Source organism: Arctopsyche grandis, chromosome 3 (assembly GCF_051622035.1).
Source record: "Arctopsyche grandis isolate Sample6627 chromosome 3, ASM5162203v2, whole genome shotgun sequence".
Taxonomy (NCBI): Eukaryota; Metazoa; Arthropoda; class Insecta; order Trichoptera; family Hydropsychidae; genus Arctopsyche; species Arctopsyche grandis.
In genome coordinates this window covers 24,385,891-24,406,475 of record NC_135357.1, presented here as the reverse complement: position 1 = coordinate 24,406,475, position 20,585 = coordinate 24,385,891, and the positions used below count along the sequence as shown (strand labels likewise).

At 33.2% G+C, this 20,585-nt stretch overlaps 1 protein-coding gene across 1 annotated transcript; it reads right to left on the bottom strand.

Moving 5' to 3' along the window:
* Positions 1-67: 67 nt before the first annotated feature.
* Positions 68-20,585, bottom strand: Stat92E (Signal transducer and transcription activator Stat92E). The gene is made up of 20 exons (XM_077446778.1): positions 20,015-20,585; positions 11,962-12,016; positions 11,580-11,884; positions 11,399-11,507; positions 11,198-11,318; positions 11,019-11,125; positions 9,966-10,072; positions 9,812-9,883; positions 9,530-9,739; positions 9,390-9,453; positions 9,145-9,314; positions 8,946-9,069; positions 8,741-8,869; positions 8,559-8,665; positions 8,329-8,478; positions 8,124-8,248; positions 7,884-8,039; positions 7,647-7,809; positions 881-3,078; positions 68-600 (listed from the first exon to the last, which is right to left on the bottom strand). Exons 3-19 carry the CDS (start codon positions 11,873-11,875, stop codon positions 2,817-2,819), a joined length of 2,472 nt encoding a protein of 823 aa, XP_077302904.1. The 5' UTR covers positions 11,876-11,884; positions 11,962-12,016; positions 20,015-20,585; the 3' UTR covers positions 68-600; positions 881-2,816.

The following is a 20,585-nucleotide window of genomic DNA, read 5'->3' as shown; positions in this document are numbered from 1 at the left end:
CCACATTACGTATTTATAATATAATAAAAATTATAAAAGTGGTGACGAATCAAATTGATTTAAAAAATAAATAAATAAAAATTGGGATAATAAGATGTATGATGATATTTAATACATTTCTTTTTTATTAAAATTCATATGGCGTGAAAATATTCATTTAAAAAACTTTTATAAAAAGAAAAACGTTAATAATATGAAGATTTCTACATATTATGGTAACAGAATTAATTAGCAATATAATAAAAGAAGCTTCATGGCTATTTAACAATATAATATAATTTATTGTATAATCCATAATGGACTAAGCCTCTGCATTGTATGAGAATGCCGACTTGGCTGTACATACATTTTATAAATCTCATATAGACAATTATGCTTAAAGTAATCTAACATTCTATCTAATATATAAATCTAAAATTTATTAGGCCAAAGACAAATTTCCACGAGACTTTTTCGTATATCTGCATTATGGGTCAAATCTTTATCTTAAGGCACCAACAATTTATTGACATATGTTCGACAAATTTCTATATAAAAATTGATATTCATCAATAATAGTTGTACTCAAAAATTACGAACAGCATATACATATATGCAGGGCTTTTTTTTTGAAAAAAAAGGTGCCGGAACTCACTTTTCAAATTTTTTATTGATATTATATCTGTTATATAGAATATAACAGATATAATATCATCAATTTTTTTGAAAAAAAAGGTGCCGGAACTCACTTTTCAAATTTTTTATTGATTATATTCAAACTATGTTATATAGAATATTCGCTTGAAACATAAAATATCCCGAGTCAAAAACGTGCCGGAACGCCATTCCACTGCGTTACATGGTAAAAAAGCCCTGCATATATGTATATACATATGTATGCATCAAATTAATTCAATATTATCAATATTGGTGTAATACATATTATGTAAGCAGGCTTGCCCATGGAAATCACAGAACTGCAACACCACAACCAAAAATATAAATATACTTTAAGAACATAATAAAATTGATTGTAAATATGTAAGTCATTCAAGTAATACTGAAAGATCAAAAAAATAAAAATGGAGTTTGTACAAATAAAAGATAAAGACAGTTACTATATTAATGCATGCGCACGTCTGAAATTTCCAAGAGCCGCCACTGCTTATAAGGGCGAAAACACACTGAGTGGTATGTGGAACATGTTTTTTAGATACTTTTAAACATGCGAAAAAAAGGAGCACCCCTAGCCCATATACATGGTGCACAGTCCCAAAAATCACCCCCTGGAGTGTTTTCGGTGAAATTTAATCCTTGCTTGACAGTGATCGTTAACGATGAATCCCATATTTGAAGAAATGTACGAGAAACTTGTTAGTTGCATATGGATATGCATACACGTGCAACCTCCCAAACATATGCATTCTGCACGTGCAAGTATTCTACACCTGAATTCGGTTTGGCAATACCCACTATTTACAGAAACAGCGGGAAGCCAAGTAAACGTAAAGTCCCATACCGACCAATTTGTTTACGCCGTAAGAAACGGAAGTCGACTTTTAATTTATGAAAGATGAATATAAGAAATTTTCATTTAGGGAAAATGTGAAATATAATTGACATTTATTTACATAGTATATGTATGTAAATTATATGAATTGCTACAAATGGGCTTTGTAGGGTTTATTAATGATGAAAATGAAAATGAAAAATACATTAGGTAAAATTAAATTTAACAATGTATAAACTTGACAACAATTAAATTCAATGACACAACACGCAGCTTTTGGAAGGAAAAATAAAATTTCCACAAGTTGTAAGTACATTCAAAGATTAACATTAATACATAATAAGGCAAAACATTTAAGTGCACTATACATTTAAAATTTGAAATTACACAAGACATCTCAATGAACCAATAATGTACAAATTGACATTTCATATCAACAAAGTTACACGTGGATAATAAGACACTGGTGCATAAATTTACTTTTGTTTGTTCACTTAAAGCACATGCATGGTGCACACTCAAAATATATTTGAAAATGGCACAACTCGTAGAATAAATTTGTATGTATAAATGCATATGTAAATACATATCCAAAATCCACCAAATATCTACATTATTTTCAAAAAACATGAGTTTATTTCATTTACATATTTCAAAAAACATTTTTTATTTCATTTATGCATTTTAAAACCTTAAAAGTAAAAATGCAAAAAAAAACTCTGAAATATGTATCTAAATTTAATTTAAAATACAACATTACTTAAATATAAGTCAAAGCACCTGAAATCAAAGCAAATTCCTTTAAGGATGAATAATTCTTTGATTATTAACAAATATTTAAAATCGAGAACAAAACGAATTAAAAAAAAAAAAACTCAATATTCGTTGATAACCGTTCATTATTATAAAATACTTATTGCAAAACATATTTCTCGAAATAACATGAAAATAATGAAAATAAATTTTACAACAATGAACAATAAACAAACTAAAAAACAAATGAAGCTATATAATAATTTTATCAAAAATTACTAAGCAATAAAATTGACGATGTATGTAAATATTATGTTATTCATTAATTAATTCCAGTGATTTAATTTTTTTCACAAACAAAGAACAATTTAAAACGATAATTTTCATCAAAGTGAAATTAAAAATCTGAGATCGTCAAGAAAATAATGTGTCAATCAAAAACGGTAAAAAAATCATCAATATTGTAAATGTATTATGATAGATCACTACAATAGATTTTTGTAGAATAAAAAATTTCTTTCGACAAAACTACTCTCACTATATTGGTTGGACTATCGTTATTTTGTGATGGAACTTAATTGGGTCCCTGGTGTTGTGGTGAATCTGCCCCATTGGACTGAGCGGTGATCCCACCGAAAACGGGATTGTTTGCAATATCTGGAAAGCAGCCGAAATTTTGCAGATCCAATTGGCAATCGTCAAACGCATCCAAATGGTGACTGATGTCGGAATAATCCATCTCCACACCGACTCCGGAGCCAGCAGCACCGCTCATGTTCCAGTTAGAAGCTACACTACCTGCGTGCGTAGACATTGGAGTTGCGGCACCGGTGTAACTGTTTTAGATTTGCACCATTGTTTGTTTTAAAATGTATATGAGTAGAATAATGTGAAGATGTGTTTCGAATTTCAACCAGTGAAATTATTGTTGAAGGGGCAAGGTCAAATCGAGTCGGCCGGAAATTGTAGATGTACCGGAAAAGAGAGAAAACAAAATGCAGCACATTAGACACAGACAATTCGGACAAGCTTTAATAAACTAAATAATAATAAAAACTTATAATATTTTGTTCAATTGAATCTAAGTACAGATGCAACACAGACCAACGACTACAATAAGTCTTTCTGTATGAACGAAAAACTAATGATACTTTTCAGTCAACTTGAAGTTGAATTGCATTGAAAACTACACAAATATGAATTATTTCTACTGTGAAGCTGTGATAAAAGGCAGTGTTGCATGAAGAATATATACAAAAAAAATTAAAGCTGTCATTTGTCTGTGCTGCATTTATTTCCTCTCTCATACCATTTCTTGATTTTCTCACATTTAAAAAATGAGAAATTGAAGATTGGGAGAAAGAAAATATTATAAATTCAATAAACATTCACTTTATTCAAATGTCAGATAAAACCATTTCACATAAATTTAATATCAGTAAAACAATATACAAATACTTATTATATCATAATGTAGAAAATTAAAAGTAAAAAAGTAAAAAATTATCACAATATAAATTTAAAATATAGTACACATTGTTTAATAAGTATTCCAGGACGTAGAGACGAAAATTGACTGGTAACAGATTTGTCATTAACAATAAAAACATGGTGAAAACCGGTGTCACAATAATCTGTAAAATTTTAGATTCACCCCATTACCATCCAGAAAAATGCAGTCACTCTGCTAACCTCGAACTACATACATACATGGCTCCACAAGAACAACCAGACTTGCATCTTAATCCAATACAAATACCATTTAATGTTTGTAATTGACATTTTTATAAAGAAGTGTTAAACATAGATAACGACAAGGATTTTTTTTATAATTTGCACCTGTACAAATAATTTTTGTTTGAGAAACTACATGAGTATACATGATGCAGGGTGCGAGAGTTCTAATAATTTAAGAACTTACAATTCAACAGTAATTGTTTAGTTAATTGCAGTACGATTAAGTAAAACGATATCGTAATATACATACATAGTTTGCAAAGTAGAAAACCTGTGATATTTTAGTCAATTTTTCAGAATGTGGTCCACAGTAATGAATCAAATATTTATCAACACATACATATGTCTGCAATCGTAACATAAGGTTTAAGTAATTTTGATTCCATAAAAAAATTATCATAACAAATTGTATAATAACAACACTTTCATTATTTATACACATATAATTTGTGACTTAAATAGTTAGATATAACATATACATATGAGTGTTACATGTAACCACACTTACACATGTATATTTAAATCGACTTCTCTCTTCAAATTTGAAACCACCAGAAAAATTGGCACACTCATAAGACATAAATATATGTATATGTATGTATAAGTTTACTTGATTTTAAACATACTACACATGTAACGTAAAACATTACCTTTTTTTAAATGTTTAAGATTCTTTTATTATTTCACTTTACACAGGCGTTGATTTTGAATTTCTTTGAAATTGAAAAAAAAAAACAAAAAGAATTCTATCAATATTGATATTATGACAAATATATGAAGTAATATTGTCAAAAATCAATGTTGTATCTGTATACAATTGACATTTTGAAATATTTTATAAGGCCGATTGCATCGATTTCAAAATTGGAAAAAAAATTCACAACCGATAGAATTAGTCTATCTAATATTATTACTACTATGTATATCGATAAATATAGACGAATATTGAAATGTGAAAATTCACGAAACATTGTTTTTTTCCCCCCACAAATTTGTAAGTATTATATCTGTTTTATAATATAATTGACCTATAAAATATCAATATATAAATATTTCCAGTTATCATAATTACCCTGAAATAAGAAATTTTAATATGCTATGAACTCTCATTTCCGCAATACCAGTAATAATCCACATGTATTAAGCACCAGATGTATGCACACTTGTTGAAAATAAAATGAATGAAAATACACCTGTCAAATGTCAGTACTGATTACATAAATAGTATTTCAAGAACAGAAATACTCAAATTATTCAAAACTACTGCACTAAAAGAGAATGCCATATACATTTAGATAATTAAAAATAATTTATATTATAGTCATTAGTTATACATGTATGTAGTAGCATAACTCGAATCTTGATATATAAGTAGATTTGAATATACATAAGTAGTTAAAAGTCACACTTTATTTTAAAAATACTTTTTAATTACTGCACCACTTTTAAGTTAATCACCTTAAATAACATGAGATCAAAATGATTCATATAAATTAAATGTGCGTGCATGACTGGAATAATGATAAAAAAAATCACTTGAAAATAAGAAATTCTAGAATAATGTTCGACAATTGCAGTGAAATATTGAAAATGCATTGAGATTCTAAAAACCTAGAAAAAACGATGTAACATTCAAAAATAGCATTAAAACAAAGAAACGATGGGCACAGTAAAAATGTGATATGATAAAAAAAAATGAAATTAAGTTTATATACAAAAAAAAAGACCTATGCGAATTGCATAGAAAATACAATAAATCTTAGAAATAACTAAACGATAACTTTTAATACTGCTAACCATCCAAGAAGCAACTTGGATAAAATTTTGAATCACGGCGAATATACTTAAACTAATTGTAATAATTAAAAAGTATCGTCTCTTATAACCATGTTACATGATTTTCACTAGAAATAAACTAGAAATAAAAAACATACCAATAAAAATTAAATCATAATTCTTTTAACCAAATTATTATTATTGCACTACAAATGATAAAATTTTGATGATATTTTAACTACTCACTTAAAGCTAATAATATAAAATAAGCTTGGCCATAGCACATAAACATTTACAACACACTGTTTAACGAATACATATATGTATAATAGAATAATTTTACACTACTGCACGCATGTATGCATGCATCCACATACGTACATATGCGTGTGTATATAATCGAAATATGGTTTATACTTGGGGGTAAATACATATTACATATATAAATGTAGGAATATAAAAACATTCAATATAAGCTCGTTCAAAAGGCCGATCATTTTCAAATATATATATGATAATTAACGTATACAATTGGGTTTTAATTTTTGCAGTAGATTTTTATAAAAATACTTCATATCTTATTCGAAGGATCGAAATCATCTGTACTCAACATATTTTTTTGGTTTTCATAGGAATATTGTATATTTGAAAATCATAGAATATTAACGTTAAAGTTTACTCTTTCATAAAATAAGCTCATTTCCTTGGACAATTTTATTTTAAAGATAAACTAACTAGCTACAAAAATAAAATAAATGTAAAAAATGCAATTTAGGTCAGTTACCCCTAGAATTAAACAAAATATTATATATAAATATATATTTCAAAACTTGTCTGTATATGTACTTTAAAATGATAATCTACATAAATATTATTTAGAAATTAATGATGAATTTTAATAATGTACTAATAATTGAATTAAGTATGTACTATGTAACAACCTTTGAAATATAATATATCAAAAACATCCTCATTAAACTATATTTTAATACATTATAAACATCAATTTTGAATCAAGTTGACATTATAGACAGCCGATATGTAGATATATAAGTAACTTTCAAATAGATTAGAACGAAAATCTACATATGTAAGTATGTATATTATTTTATAAATATTGTATAATATAAATGGCACACATAATTTTATCAATCGATGAGTGATACAATTAGTTTTAACAGTCAATTTTTAACATCGTTTACAACCACATACCACATCTTAGAATAAAAAACTTTTTCAAAATGCCGAATTTGTACTTTGGTTGAGAAAATGGAATGAAGCAAACGTTTGAGGCCATTTATATGATAATACATCTAAGTATGACTCGATACAAAATATGGTCTACATTAAGAGTCTGCTCAAACGAACCATTCTTACAAATGCTATTATGTGTATATATATTTTTCAATGAGCAGAAATATACTAAATAACATCACATATATAAAATTAAAAAAAAATGTTCATTTGCACGGGCCCTTAAGCGTTGCAAAATTGTGCAATGCATAATATGTATATAAAAAAAATACAAATCGTAATATTCTTGTTTGATGTCACCAGATTTGATCTACAGTTGCATCACGGAACTCTGAAAACTGGAATGTGGAAATGTTTCAAAGGGAAACAATCACATATAGAATTAAATCCATTTGTATGTTCAAATACCAATTAATAAATTTTCATAACAATGAGAAAAATAATCACTCTATCCGAAATGGAATTATTATTTCGATCTGTAAACAGTGCATGTGAAATATGGACAGTAAATGAACAATGCCATTAAAGAACGCATCTAACTGAACTTACAAATTCATGTTTGGTTTTATGATGAAGAAAAATACGCATTTAAATTATGTACTATTAATTATTGATTAAATAATTCAAGATATTTTACCTGCTATGAACACTAGGAGAATCGCGAGCTGGATCCGGAGAATGCATATAGGAAGCGTTATGGTGAGGAGTTCCTGCATAAGAACTACCGGGGCCACCCCATCCTGGCACGTGTGTGACGAGTAATGGTTTAACATAACCATTACTTGATGTAGGTTGATTTTCTAAGCAGAAGTATGAAGATTAAAATTTAGCTTAAGTTAACAATATTAACAGAAATTTTACACAGATGTATTACCTTGAAAAGGTGTGTAGTATTTTGAGAATGCGGTGTCCTTGGAAATATCAGGATACAGTGCGACAAGATGTTGCAAGTCTGAAACTCTATCTGCCAATGACCTAATTGCAAAATCTTTTGATGTGAATGGTTGCAACATGAAAACTTCACCTGAATCTGGAAATAAGATTTAATTGCTTAACTAAAAATCAATAGTAAACATTTATGTATGTATATAGTAATTATGTAATGCTTGTATACCTCCGACCCATGCAATCGTTACTCCACCTAATTCAGAATCAGAGAATCTCAAAAGGAAAGTACCATTGCTGCACTGAGCAAGCATTTCTTCCGCTTGCTTCTTTCTCACAAATCCTAGTACAACTCTAATATAAAACAAAAACCGTTAAAAATTGAACTCACATAATATATCTCTTTACGAAATAATATTACTGAATATACAAACCCGTCAACCCAAGGTCCTCTTAAATGTTCACGTGTTAATTTCATAACGGCATAAAACCATTCCCAAAATGTAAAGTTTCGATCAGCCAGAGGTTCCTTGCAAAATTGTGCCCATGTAAGTAGTCCAGGTCCTATATCACCAGTAGAAGATCTAAAATTCAATATTAAACAATAATTACGATTTTTAATTTATTATCAATTTATGAGTCTTGAATATTACAATCTTCTCACCTAAATGCCTTTTCCCCTAAAAATCGGAGATTATCGTCGGTGAGGGATCTTCCAGTGGCCGATCTAAACTTTACGTTCAAAGCTTCTGCGACAAGTGCCCAAGGAACCTTATACAATATTTACATTAGTTTATTAAAATCATCTCATTATACATATGTATGAGAAAAATTAAAGAAAAAAACCTTGTCTGGTACAGCAAATGGAACCCTTCCAGGTGCAGCAAATGCATTATCCCAAGTTACAGTAGCCCAAGCGTGTGGTTCTTGATTTCCATGTACAATAACGACGACTGGCAAAGAAAGTGTCCAAACCTAAAATCATTGCAAATTAGAAATGTACACATTCTCGGTGAATATCATTGCATATAAGGGTTAATTTAAATTTTACCTGGAATACAAGCTCACCACCTCCTACATTAAACTGACTTTGAAACAACAGCGAAAATTTTTCGTCCATAACGCTTTCGGTTCCTTTTTTTTCAGCACGTTTAATCTTCTTAAGTTGCATGTTTCTGTAAAATAATTTTAATTGAACTCACGAAAACGGATTATTTTTATTTAAAAATAGTATGAGTCAATGTTTTTACCTGAAACTGACGCTAAGCTGACGTGATGCTTGCTGGTATTCCATAGTGCCTGTGTTATTTAAAATTTCACCACTAGCTTCCCCTCCACTTTTACTACCACTACCTCCACCAACTTTTTCATTTTTCAACAACGCATTCGCTTGATTTTCAGATATAATTGTAACTTTAACCTAGAAAAAATTAGACATTGGAAATTATATATGATTTAACATCTAATTCACTTAACTCGGGAAAGTTGTATAAACCTGTGGGGGTGTCATGTGAACATTGAGTTTGCCGCCAACCAAAAGGCGCACAGTAGAAGTAAATCTGCAATGAAATAATCACTTGTAAAAATTATCACTAGGCAACAAAACATTTGTACATAAAAATATTTCATCTATACCGAGTGTTAGTTTTCATAACTTGAGGTGGTTGTTTTTCAATCACAAATGTAGAAGTTACCAATGTGGAAAGCAATTGCGTCGCTCGAGCACCTAAAGCAGGCAACAGATCTGGAACGCCAGGAGGCTCCAGAGCGAGCCGTTGACGTAAGCGTTCAGCTTCACGCACTTGTTGTCTACACGACCAAATTACTTCAGCTAAAGATTCACACCTTGAATAGAAAATGGGAAATAAATGCAATGTAAAATTTACAATGATAATAAATTTAAAATGTATGAATTACCATTCTTGTATAGTGTCCAAATTAGCGTTAAAAGCAGCTCCATTTCCTGCCAATTGTTGTTCTCTTTTCCATCTATCAAATTTTAACAGAAAATTAATTAAAGTAATAAATTAACATACTAATATAAGAATTTAAAATTCATAACAGTTCAAACCTTATCAATTCATCGTCAAGGACCTTGCTTTGTAAAGTATTGAGTGCTTCGATGGTTTCCTTTAGCTTATCTATTAAAGATAAGCGGGATTGTAAAAGGTGCGTTACCTACAAAGCATTAAAACGATAAAAATCACAAAAATTTAGAAACCACGCAAAAAATAGTACTTTGGAAAAAATGTGTAAGTCATCTAGGGCAGTGGTGCTACTCAAACTATTTCAGTTGGCGGACCAGCATATATTTTTAAATAAAAAGTTTATGTATGTACATATATGAGTGAAAATTTGTTCATATAACAAATAAAAATAGTATTAAATATAAGTAGTAAGATGCCATGGGTGCTATGCCCCCCCCCCCCTTGGGACGAATTTAATTTCATATATACTGTAAATTTTTCATATTTAAAAATATTATATTATTTATAACGGATTTATATTTTTATAAATATTAATTGAAAAACATTTCTTTCACATTCTTTTAATTTATTAACACATTTTTCCTGAATGGGGTTTTACATCATAGTAGTTTTCTTTAAAAAAAATAACTACAATGTAAGTATCACATCTACTATTATTTACATATATTGTAATGTTATCTAAACAAATCTAAAATCAAATAATTTTTAATTTTTTTATGTTCAATTTCAAAATGGCCCCCTCCTTGACCATTTTCCGGATCCGCCTATGTTATCCCTTGACAACTAACGTATGGCAGCATGCGATAATAGTCGTTTATAATCCGCGCCTATATCTTGGCATAGTATCCCGAATAATCTCGATTTTGTAGGGCATGTCTTTATATAATTTATTATATTAAATGGATGAGATGATGCAACGTTATCATAAGCTATTGTTTTAATTTTTTATTTACTTCTTTGCCCACGGACCGGCTACCGCCGGTGCACGAACCAGTAATGGGCCGCGGACCATAGTTTGAGTAGCACTGATCTAGGGTCGACACTGAATACAAATCAGTCAAAATCCCCAGGTCGAATCTTTTTCGGATCACAAAACTTCATATACGCATAATGTAGATAAAGTAAAAAAGTCAAACCTTTTGATTTAGTACTTGTTCCAATTTTTCTTTTTGATGTTTTAATTTAACTTCAATTTCTTTTTGTTGTGGATTTGTAGGTTGCGTTGCTAAATGCTGAAGATGAGCTAAAAAATATAATAAAATTTCATCAGCACATCTCTCCAATTTAAAATCAAACAAATATATTTATACAATACCATTTAATTTTGTGCATTCGTGATAATTTATAGCAAAAGCTTCCTGTTCTTGTTCCATTAACCGTAATTCATTTGCAGATTCTTTTGTGCGTTGTCGCAATGACTCCATTTGCTGTACCATCTATGATTACATTAATACTTAAATGTTTATTTGAAAACCAGACATATATAAACAGATGAGTAAAACAGATATATAAATACCTCTGCCGCAGCCGTAGATTGGGCTATTGCATTTCCAGCACCTTGAACGAATTTCATTTCCGTAGTCAAACATTGTCTTACATAATTATACAGGTTCATTGGGTTAGTACTGCAAACAATAAAATGCTCAATAAAACAATACACTTGGAAAATAAAACAATTACTTGTTCAAATTAATTACCTATATCGTTGTCTAAACATCTTGGCGGCATCCATGAGCTTAATTTTATTGAGAAACATTTCCTCAGAGTTAAGAGATGCAGCTTTCATCTCCAACTCTTGGATTAGGCCACCGACCAAGCCGGCGATGTACTGTTCATGCTGTGGATTGTCGACTTCGACATCAGACCACATATTTTCTTCTATCCATGAGGCCAAATAATGACGAACCTCGATAGGGAAATGTTCGCCATAGATGGCTCTGATTTGTTGAACACTTTCGTGTGGAAGTTGCTGGGCCTTTGCCCACAACGACATCTTGAATATCTGATACATTAAGAGGAGATAATTAGAATTGACTATTTACAAGTATTACAATATTATTTTTACTGTAATAAAATTACTTTTTAAAACCGCTGTCGAGAAAAAATTACTGCACAATTCGTATACGATCAGTCCCTGAAACATATTAATTGGAGAATATATATACAGCAGCAGTCACATAAAACGGAACGCTTAAGCGAAACATGTTTTTGCGTGAAATTTCGGTAATCTTATATAAAACCAAAACCGAAAGTCATTTAAATGATAGGTTGTATCATAGTGCATTCGTGTAACACCAAACGTGAAAAAAAAAGGTGATAAAAATGAGTTGGGGAGAAATTTAATGGAGGGCAGATTTTACGACCGTGCGTTGACTTCACAGTTAAATGAAATTTGAAATGAAAATAACACTATACATATACATTTTTAATTTTTTTACAGTCACATATTATTATTTACATCTTATAAAAAATAAATTAATATTTTGTAGCGGCTCCTTTCGATTTTATAACTTATTTTATTCGGTTTGGCATAGAATCTACTAAAGTTTTTAAATTTTCGATTGGGAAGTCTTCGTACCATATCTTTTCTATTATTTCTTTCAACGATTTAAGAGTAGTAACATTGTTCTTCCTTAACCTGTACTTGATACACATCCATAAATTTTCGATTGGATTTAAATCGGGACTATTGCCAGGCCATGGTAGTGTCTTTACACCCATTTCTTGTAAATAGTCCCGAACCTAAAAAAAAGTAAAAAAAAAATTCAGTTTTTTGATTGAAATTTTATAATTTATATTCAATGCTATCAAATAAAATGAATACTCACCAATTTAGCTCGATGACAAGGGGCAGAGTCATCTTGAAAAACTATATCATCGGAATATGAAAGGTGGTTTTCCATCGATGGGACAAAGCTTTCTTCTAAAATTTTTTTATATTTTTTTCCATCGATGGCACCTTGTAGAAACTCCAATTGTCCAATGTTATGATACGAAAAGCATCCCCAGACAATTTGACTTGGAGGATCCTTAACAGTTTTAAGGGTACAATTTTCACTATACCTTTCGCCAACTTTCCTTCGGACATACGGAAAACCATCAGGACTATAGAGGTTAAACTTTGATTCGTCGGAAAGTATCACTCGTTGCCAATCTGATGGACTCCAATTTTCATGTGCTTTCGCCCATTCCAATCGATTGTTTTACATTCTCTTGGTTAGTAGTGGTTTTTTTGCAGCTTTCCGACCGTACAGTCCAGCTTCTCTGAGTCGCCTTCTTACTGTTGAGTCGCTGATTTCCATGGAAAATTGTGAAGATACATCTGTTCTTATTTCTACAGCAGTTTTGAATCGCTGCTGTAAAGATAATCTGGTTATTACACGGTCTTGCCTCTCCGATGTGCATATTTTCAGTCCGGTCCCCTTCTTACGGTCAAAACTTCCAGATTCTCTTTTTTTTTATCAGTATTCTCGAAACAGTCGATAACAAACATCCCATTTTCTTGGAAATTGACCGAAAGAAAAATCCTGAACTCGCCAATGTCGCGATTTTTACACTCTTCTGCAATGATAACTGAGCTCGTTTTTTCATGTTGACGTGTTAAAATTCGAATTTGATGCTTTCTCCTCGAAAACCCACACTATACTGAACTCAAATCTTAGAAAACAATCATATTTAGAATATTTGGTCGTTAAAAACCCTACACATAAAGGGATAATCCTTAAATGGCCTCGAAGTCGTAAAATTCACAAGCGTTCCGTTTTATGTGACTGCTGGTGTATATAAAAAACCATGTGAAATCCAAAGGAGGTATGTAAAAACTGTAATATGTATATATGTATTATGTACATTAACATAATTTCATTCAATGTTACGTTTACTGATTATATATATAATATCGGTGAAGAGATTTTGTCTGGAACATGTCTATCGATACATTTACAAATATTTACATTAACATAGTACAATATACTTCGAAGTTATATTTAGCTACTAAACAAAACATCGATAACACGGAATTCTCTTTCTCTAGATATATATATATATATATGTGGGTGGAATTCCTGAATAGATGACGCTATTCAGGACCACGATGGGATGTGGCGGTGGAATTGAAGATCAAACACGTGCGTTTTCAGTCATGTTGTTTATTAAAACGACACCACGCGGTGGTTTAACGACCAACCGCCCCCAGTGGAAGGTTAACTTCTACTAACTGTAAAATAGCGGTCCTTTCGCGCCCTATGCCACTTTTTCATCCCCCCTCTACGATCGGTCGTAACATACCCTTTCACAGCCATAGCCCATACATCAGCCTTTCGTTTAATCCCAACACTACAACTCGGCCTTTCCTGACCACAAACCTGCCCTCAGGTTTCTCTCACCTGCCGGGCCATTCCTCAATCATATTACACATAATTTTCAGACATACTTCTCAATAATCCCAGACATACTTCACAGTAGTCTTCAACATACTCCACAATAATCTCAAACTTATTTCAGTATCGTATCAATTTTTCACGTTTCAATACAATTCAATCTTCAAAAAAAGTTACACACAGATCATCACAATTAAAGTCACACATAAATCATCACAATTGCAATTTAAAATCATTACAAGAAATACATAGCATTAAAATCAACACCTTCACATCGGAAACAAATCACATTTTAAAATCATTACAAGAATTACATAGCATTAAAATTAACACCTTTACATCGGAAACAAATCACATTTTAAAACATCACTAGAATTACATTTCAATACAATTATCTCATATTCTTCTAGGCATGTAACCAAATTAAAACATTATTCAACATACCAAACACTCGCCAAAACATGAAAACACTAGAATAATCAATAAAACATTAACAATATTTCAAATCTTAACTACTAACAAAATAGAACAATAATCAAATATCAAGTAAGGCTTAACTAAAACCCCTCCGGGTACTCCACTTATTCTCTAATTCACTGACACACACTTCACTTCAATTGGCACAACCTAAACACTATCCGATGCCAGTCGCGATTCCACGCGGCTGTCCGATGATGTTGTCTGCGATGGACCTCCCGTCGCCCCACAGCTTTCCATATGGTATCTTGCCACATATGAAGTTGACCAATATCGTTCCTGGTTCACCGATATATCCAAAAACTCCTTTCTTAATCCATGGTCTTATTTTATTTTCCATTAAAGTAACATCAATCTGACTACGACCGAGCTTGAAAGTGAATACATTGTCCTTTGGTGTTGAAATTTTGACTGGGTCTCTTATTCCTTCTGGTGATTTATCCATATCTTTTTCTTCATGTTTCCCATTTTCTTCGTCTTCATCTTTAGGATTCTTCGAATGACCATGAGATCCTTTACTGAATTGACCATCGGGCGGTTCATCTTTATTTGAAAACGGTATGTCTCCGTTGTCCCAAAGCCTTCCAATATGCAAACCATCACCGTCCATACTTCCATCACCCATGTCCACGTCTCCATTACCCATGTCCTCACTTCGATCACTCATGTCTACACCTCCATTACCCGTGTCCTCACTTCGATCACCCGTGTCCAAACCGCGATCATCCATGTCTACACCGTCCTCTTCATTATTGGAAACATCTATTCCACATGGTTTGCGATGCTTACTTTCATCATTCGTTATCCTAATTGAATCTGTGGTTGATGATCGATTTTCTGTGCTCGGTCGCACTGAAGAATAGTCCAAATGAGCTCGAGACGGCGACGCTGGAGGCTCTAAGGGGGTCCTCACCATCTGACCATGTGACATGTTTGATGTTCCATCAGCCTCGCTTGAACAGGAATCGCTGGGTTCTGCATGAGCAGACATCTCTTGTGAAGCCCGTTCTTCTTTTTCCCTCCGCAGACTCTGTTCCAACTTAACCTCGATCGGAACTCGTGGTTTTGACGTTTTATCGCGTTCCACTTTGATTTTTTCTTGCTCTCCATCCTTCAAGTCCGAATCAGCCCTCCTTACTCCTTCCGCAGCTTTTCTACGAATGGCACCGGAATTGTTACATTGGTCTCTTACCACAGGAATACTTTCACTAGTGATGATGCCGCATCGATGTACGAAGTTCTCGCCGGCGAGTTTGTCTTCACTGCCTGTGTCGATCAGTGCCGGCGTCCTCGCCTTGGGTCTCCAGCCGCTTCCAGTTGAGGGTGCGGGCACTGCTTTGGCTGTGGCTACGGTTGCTTCTTCTGCCTTTACCTTTTCCACCAGCCCGTCGAAGGCGCTCAACTTGTCCCTGAACTCCTTCAAATTGCGGGCACCATACAGCATCCCCTTCATAGAAGACCTGCCAGGGATCCCGTCGATGACATATTCCATGAGGTCACGATCCTCAATCGAACCCACGCTCGCGATCTCCCGCATCCGGTAAAAGTACTCGTTGACCGATTCCTCTGACGTTTTCTGCGACTTGGACAGCCTCCTGTGGACTGACGCCCCACTCACCATCCGAGCGAACTCCTCCAGTAATGCGCTTTTGAGTTTCTCCCACGAATAGACCCCATCTTGTATGCGCAGGAACCTCTCGGCCACCCCCTTGACCAGGCGTTTCCCAAACAGCAGCTTTTCCATGCTGCCCCAACCTGCCGAGTGTGCGACTTCTTCGATCTGCGCCACCCACTTTTCTACCGGATAGTCGTCGTTTCCGGTGAAAATGGGGACGGCGCCCTCCATGTCTTGGAAAGTCAGCTTGGCTCGGCTGGCGACTGGCTCTTCTATCGCCCTCTCCCGAACCCCTCTCGACGTCCTACGACCAGATGTCGGCCTCCTCCTCCGATACATTGTAGCACGTGGTCTTCAAACTGCCGCCTAATCCCGGACGAGCCTCCAATTGTGGGTGGAATTCCTGAATAGATGACGCTATTCAGGACCACGATGGGATGTGGCGGTGGAATTGAAGATCAAACACGTGCGTTTTCAGTCATGTTGTTTATTAAAACGACACCACGCGGTGGTTTAACGACCAACCGCCCCCAGTGGAAGGTTAACTTCTACTAACTGTAAAATAGCGGTCCTTTCGCGCCCTATGCCACTTTTTCATCCCACCCCTACGATCGGTCGTAACATACCCTTTCACAGCCATAGCCCATACATCAGCCTTTCGTTTAATCCCAACACTACATATATATATATATATATATGTGTGTGTGTATGGATATATATATATATATATGTATATATATATATATATATATATATATATATATATATATATATATATATATATATGTGTGTGTGTGTGTGTGTGTATGGATATATATATATATATATATATATATATATATATATATATATATATATATATATACATATATATATATAAATATACACACATATATATATATTATTATATACTGTATCTCATTAATAAATTTAATCAATCCGTAGTACTATTATTATGATTATCAACATACATATGTACACAGTTATAGGACATTGCCTGATCGATAATATGTATGTTTGTTAATATTTAGCTTTTTAATAATATATTAAAAGGTTGTTTCTTGCCATATCTGGATACTGTATTGGTATAAATATTATATGAATAGCTCCATATTGACACAATTTTTCATTTTAGTTTAAAAAAAACAGATTCAATCTCTAGATATAATTTATTTTTAACTAGTGGTTTTACCCGGCTTTGCTCGGTATTTGTAATATAAACCGCTTAAACGTGACTAATCTAATAGTAAACATTTTATTAAATTTATTTGAATAGTTTTATTTTATATAAATTTATTTGAATACTCGTTGGTTTTTTGTTTTATTATTAAATTGACTGTCACGAACAAACATATATGTATACTGTCTCTTTCGAAATTATATGTATACCGATACGAATTATATGTATACGTATACCGATACGATACGAAATTATATGAATCCGGCGCCTTCGCTCCCAGCGGAGCATGCGCCCTCGACGCTTTTGCCCCGGGGACTTCGAATCCGTTGAATCGATAAAAAATCGAATCGGCGCCTATGAATCGAAAAAAAAAATCGGATGCTTCATCCACGAACGAAGGTTATATACTTACATACAAAGTCTCTTTCGAAATTTAATATTAGATTAAACCGCAAAATCAATTGATATAAGATATGAACAAACGCCACATGTATAGTATAATAATATATACAATTGCATAGTTTGTACATATTACTCACTATGTGATAAATACGTCACACTTCAACAGAATTTTTATATTTACTTTTCACAAGGAATTTTTATCACGAAATCAGATAAGAATCCTGGGAATAGAAATTGGACACGGAAAATAAATATATACATGTATGTATATACAGAGTAAAAAAGGGAGAAGAAAAGAGATAACACTTAATATCTATCGGCTAATATGGCTCAAGTATCATTAGACAAAAATGTAATCGACAGGTGCACTTAAATGCATACTTAATCAGTATTTCATCTAATCGACTCGTTTCTGCAGAAGCTACCCATATCTATTCATCAATACGGATTATGAATGAAGTCAAAATTTTATTTCAAACACTCATTTCATTTAATAAAGACGTTAGAGATTACACCACTCAACAGATTGCTTAATTTCAGATTAAATTAATATCATTATTATGAAGCTCATTTCGTTTTTAAGAAAAAATCGTTCGTAAGGTGAGGCATTCGAATAATTCTAAGCTGCTAGGACAAGGGTTGGGGGAGTTATTTAGATGGTAAAAACCTGAGACTTTCCTTGAGTGAGGACTAGAAACAGTCTTCTTGAAGATTTTTCTCCTACTCCATATGAAAAATAGATTGATAGGTCGAGACAAGGAAGTATCTATACAAAATCGGTGAAAAATAAATCAAAATGTATTTCGTCTAATCGACTTTTGTCAAAGGTATAGTGTTAGGTTACCGACTGTTTTGACGTAAGACCCAAATGAAACGGGGCTCTACCTAATATTATTATTTAGCGGTTCTATCTGGCTTCGCTCGGTATTTGTAATATAAACTGCTTAGACATGGCTAATCGAATAGGAAACATTTTATTAAATTTATTTGAATAGTTTTATTTAATTTAATTTATTTTAATATTCATTTATTTTTTTATTAAATTTATCGTCACGGATTTTACGAACCAAAACTTATATACATACTTATCTTTCGAAATTATATATTAAAGATGAAATATAAATATTAAAAATAAAATATTATTAAAATAATTTAACAAAAAAATTATAAATATTAAATTCGATGAAGCAATAGTTTGGATGACAAAGTATTTTATTAAAAATAAATAAACCGTCTTAAATTTAATTCCAAATATATAACTTTTATTATAAAATAAAATCATTTAAAAAATCAATAAAACTAAAAATGAAAAATGGGTGGCGGCCATGTTGGATCTTACGTCAAAACAGTCGGTGCCTCGGAACTATACCTTTGCCTGACTTTTTTCTGTAGTAGCTATCAATCTAATATTTAATTTCGAAAGAGACTTTGTATGTATGTATGTAAGTTTTGGTTCGTAGAATCTGTGACGTTAAAATTTAATAAAAAAAACAAATGAATATTCAAAAAAATTTAATAAAAAGTTTACTATTAGATTAGCCATGTTTAAGCGGTTTATATCACAAATATCGAGCGAAGCCGGGTGAAACCACTAGTACGCAATATAAACGAAGTAAAATTTTTATTTGATTTATTTTATTAGGGATTGCATCACACTGCTCAATTTATGAATAATTCTATGTCATTAGTGTACACAAAACATATAAATAGAAATTGGTGGAAAATATGAGCAATATGGCAAAGTATGAAAACAATCGGATGAGGCAATCCTGAATTGTAATCGTAAGTGAAACGTAGAGGTTTGTAAAAAAAAAATAATATTGCAATACAAGTGGGTATCGTTTGTGAAAAGCTATCGGTCCGCCATCCTAATTCGAAGAAACGAACCGCATTTCCCGGAAGCACAGAAGCATACCTGCGATTCCTATGGCAGGTTGGCATCACAGGTATGCTCGTGCGGGCTCGACTCGAGGTCGGACACGCGCAAGGGCGCGGCGCGGCTGTCAAAGCGCGCGGGTGAGGGGGCCGGGGGACCGGGGCAAGAGAAGGGCAAAGGACGAGGAAAAGCGGCTGACTTACCCGAGGCGTGGTGCGACGCGTCACGATGACAGAAGCCCGCGATGGGGTGGGGGTGTGGGGTGTGGGGTGGTGGGTGGAGGGGGAGTGAACGCAGCGTGGGCGCGCACTCCGTCGCCCGCCGCGCACGCGCACTTCGCACTTCACACTCCGCACTCCGCACTCCACTCGTCGCTGCTTCGGCCAGCCGACTAACACAACTACAACCATCTACCACTACTGCTACCGGTATCTAACCACTACGGCTAGAATACACGACGTCAGCTCGAGCTCGATTCGGCTCGAATCGGATGGGTTCGGTCGCCGGTCGGTATTCAACATTCAACACGGCGAGCGAACTCGGCACTGCTATTTACGACCAGATACTGTTCAAGGATACAATTTGGGTTTTGAAAAAATCTGGTGGCTGCTCTTGTTAACAAGTTGTGGCGCTGCGGCCATAAGCGGATCCAAGGGAGGGTGCTATGCCACCCCCCCCCCCCCCACCCTTGGACGAATTTAATTTCATATATACATGGTTCGGTGATTACTAGTCAAATGTGAACCGGTCGCTCTAGATCGGTCACACGTGATC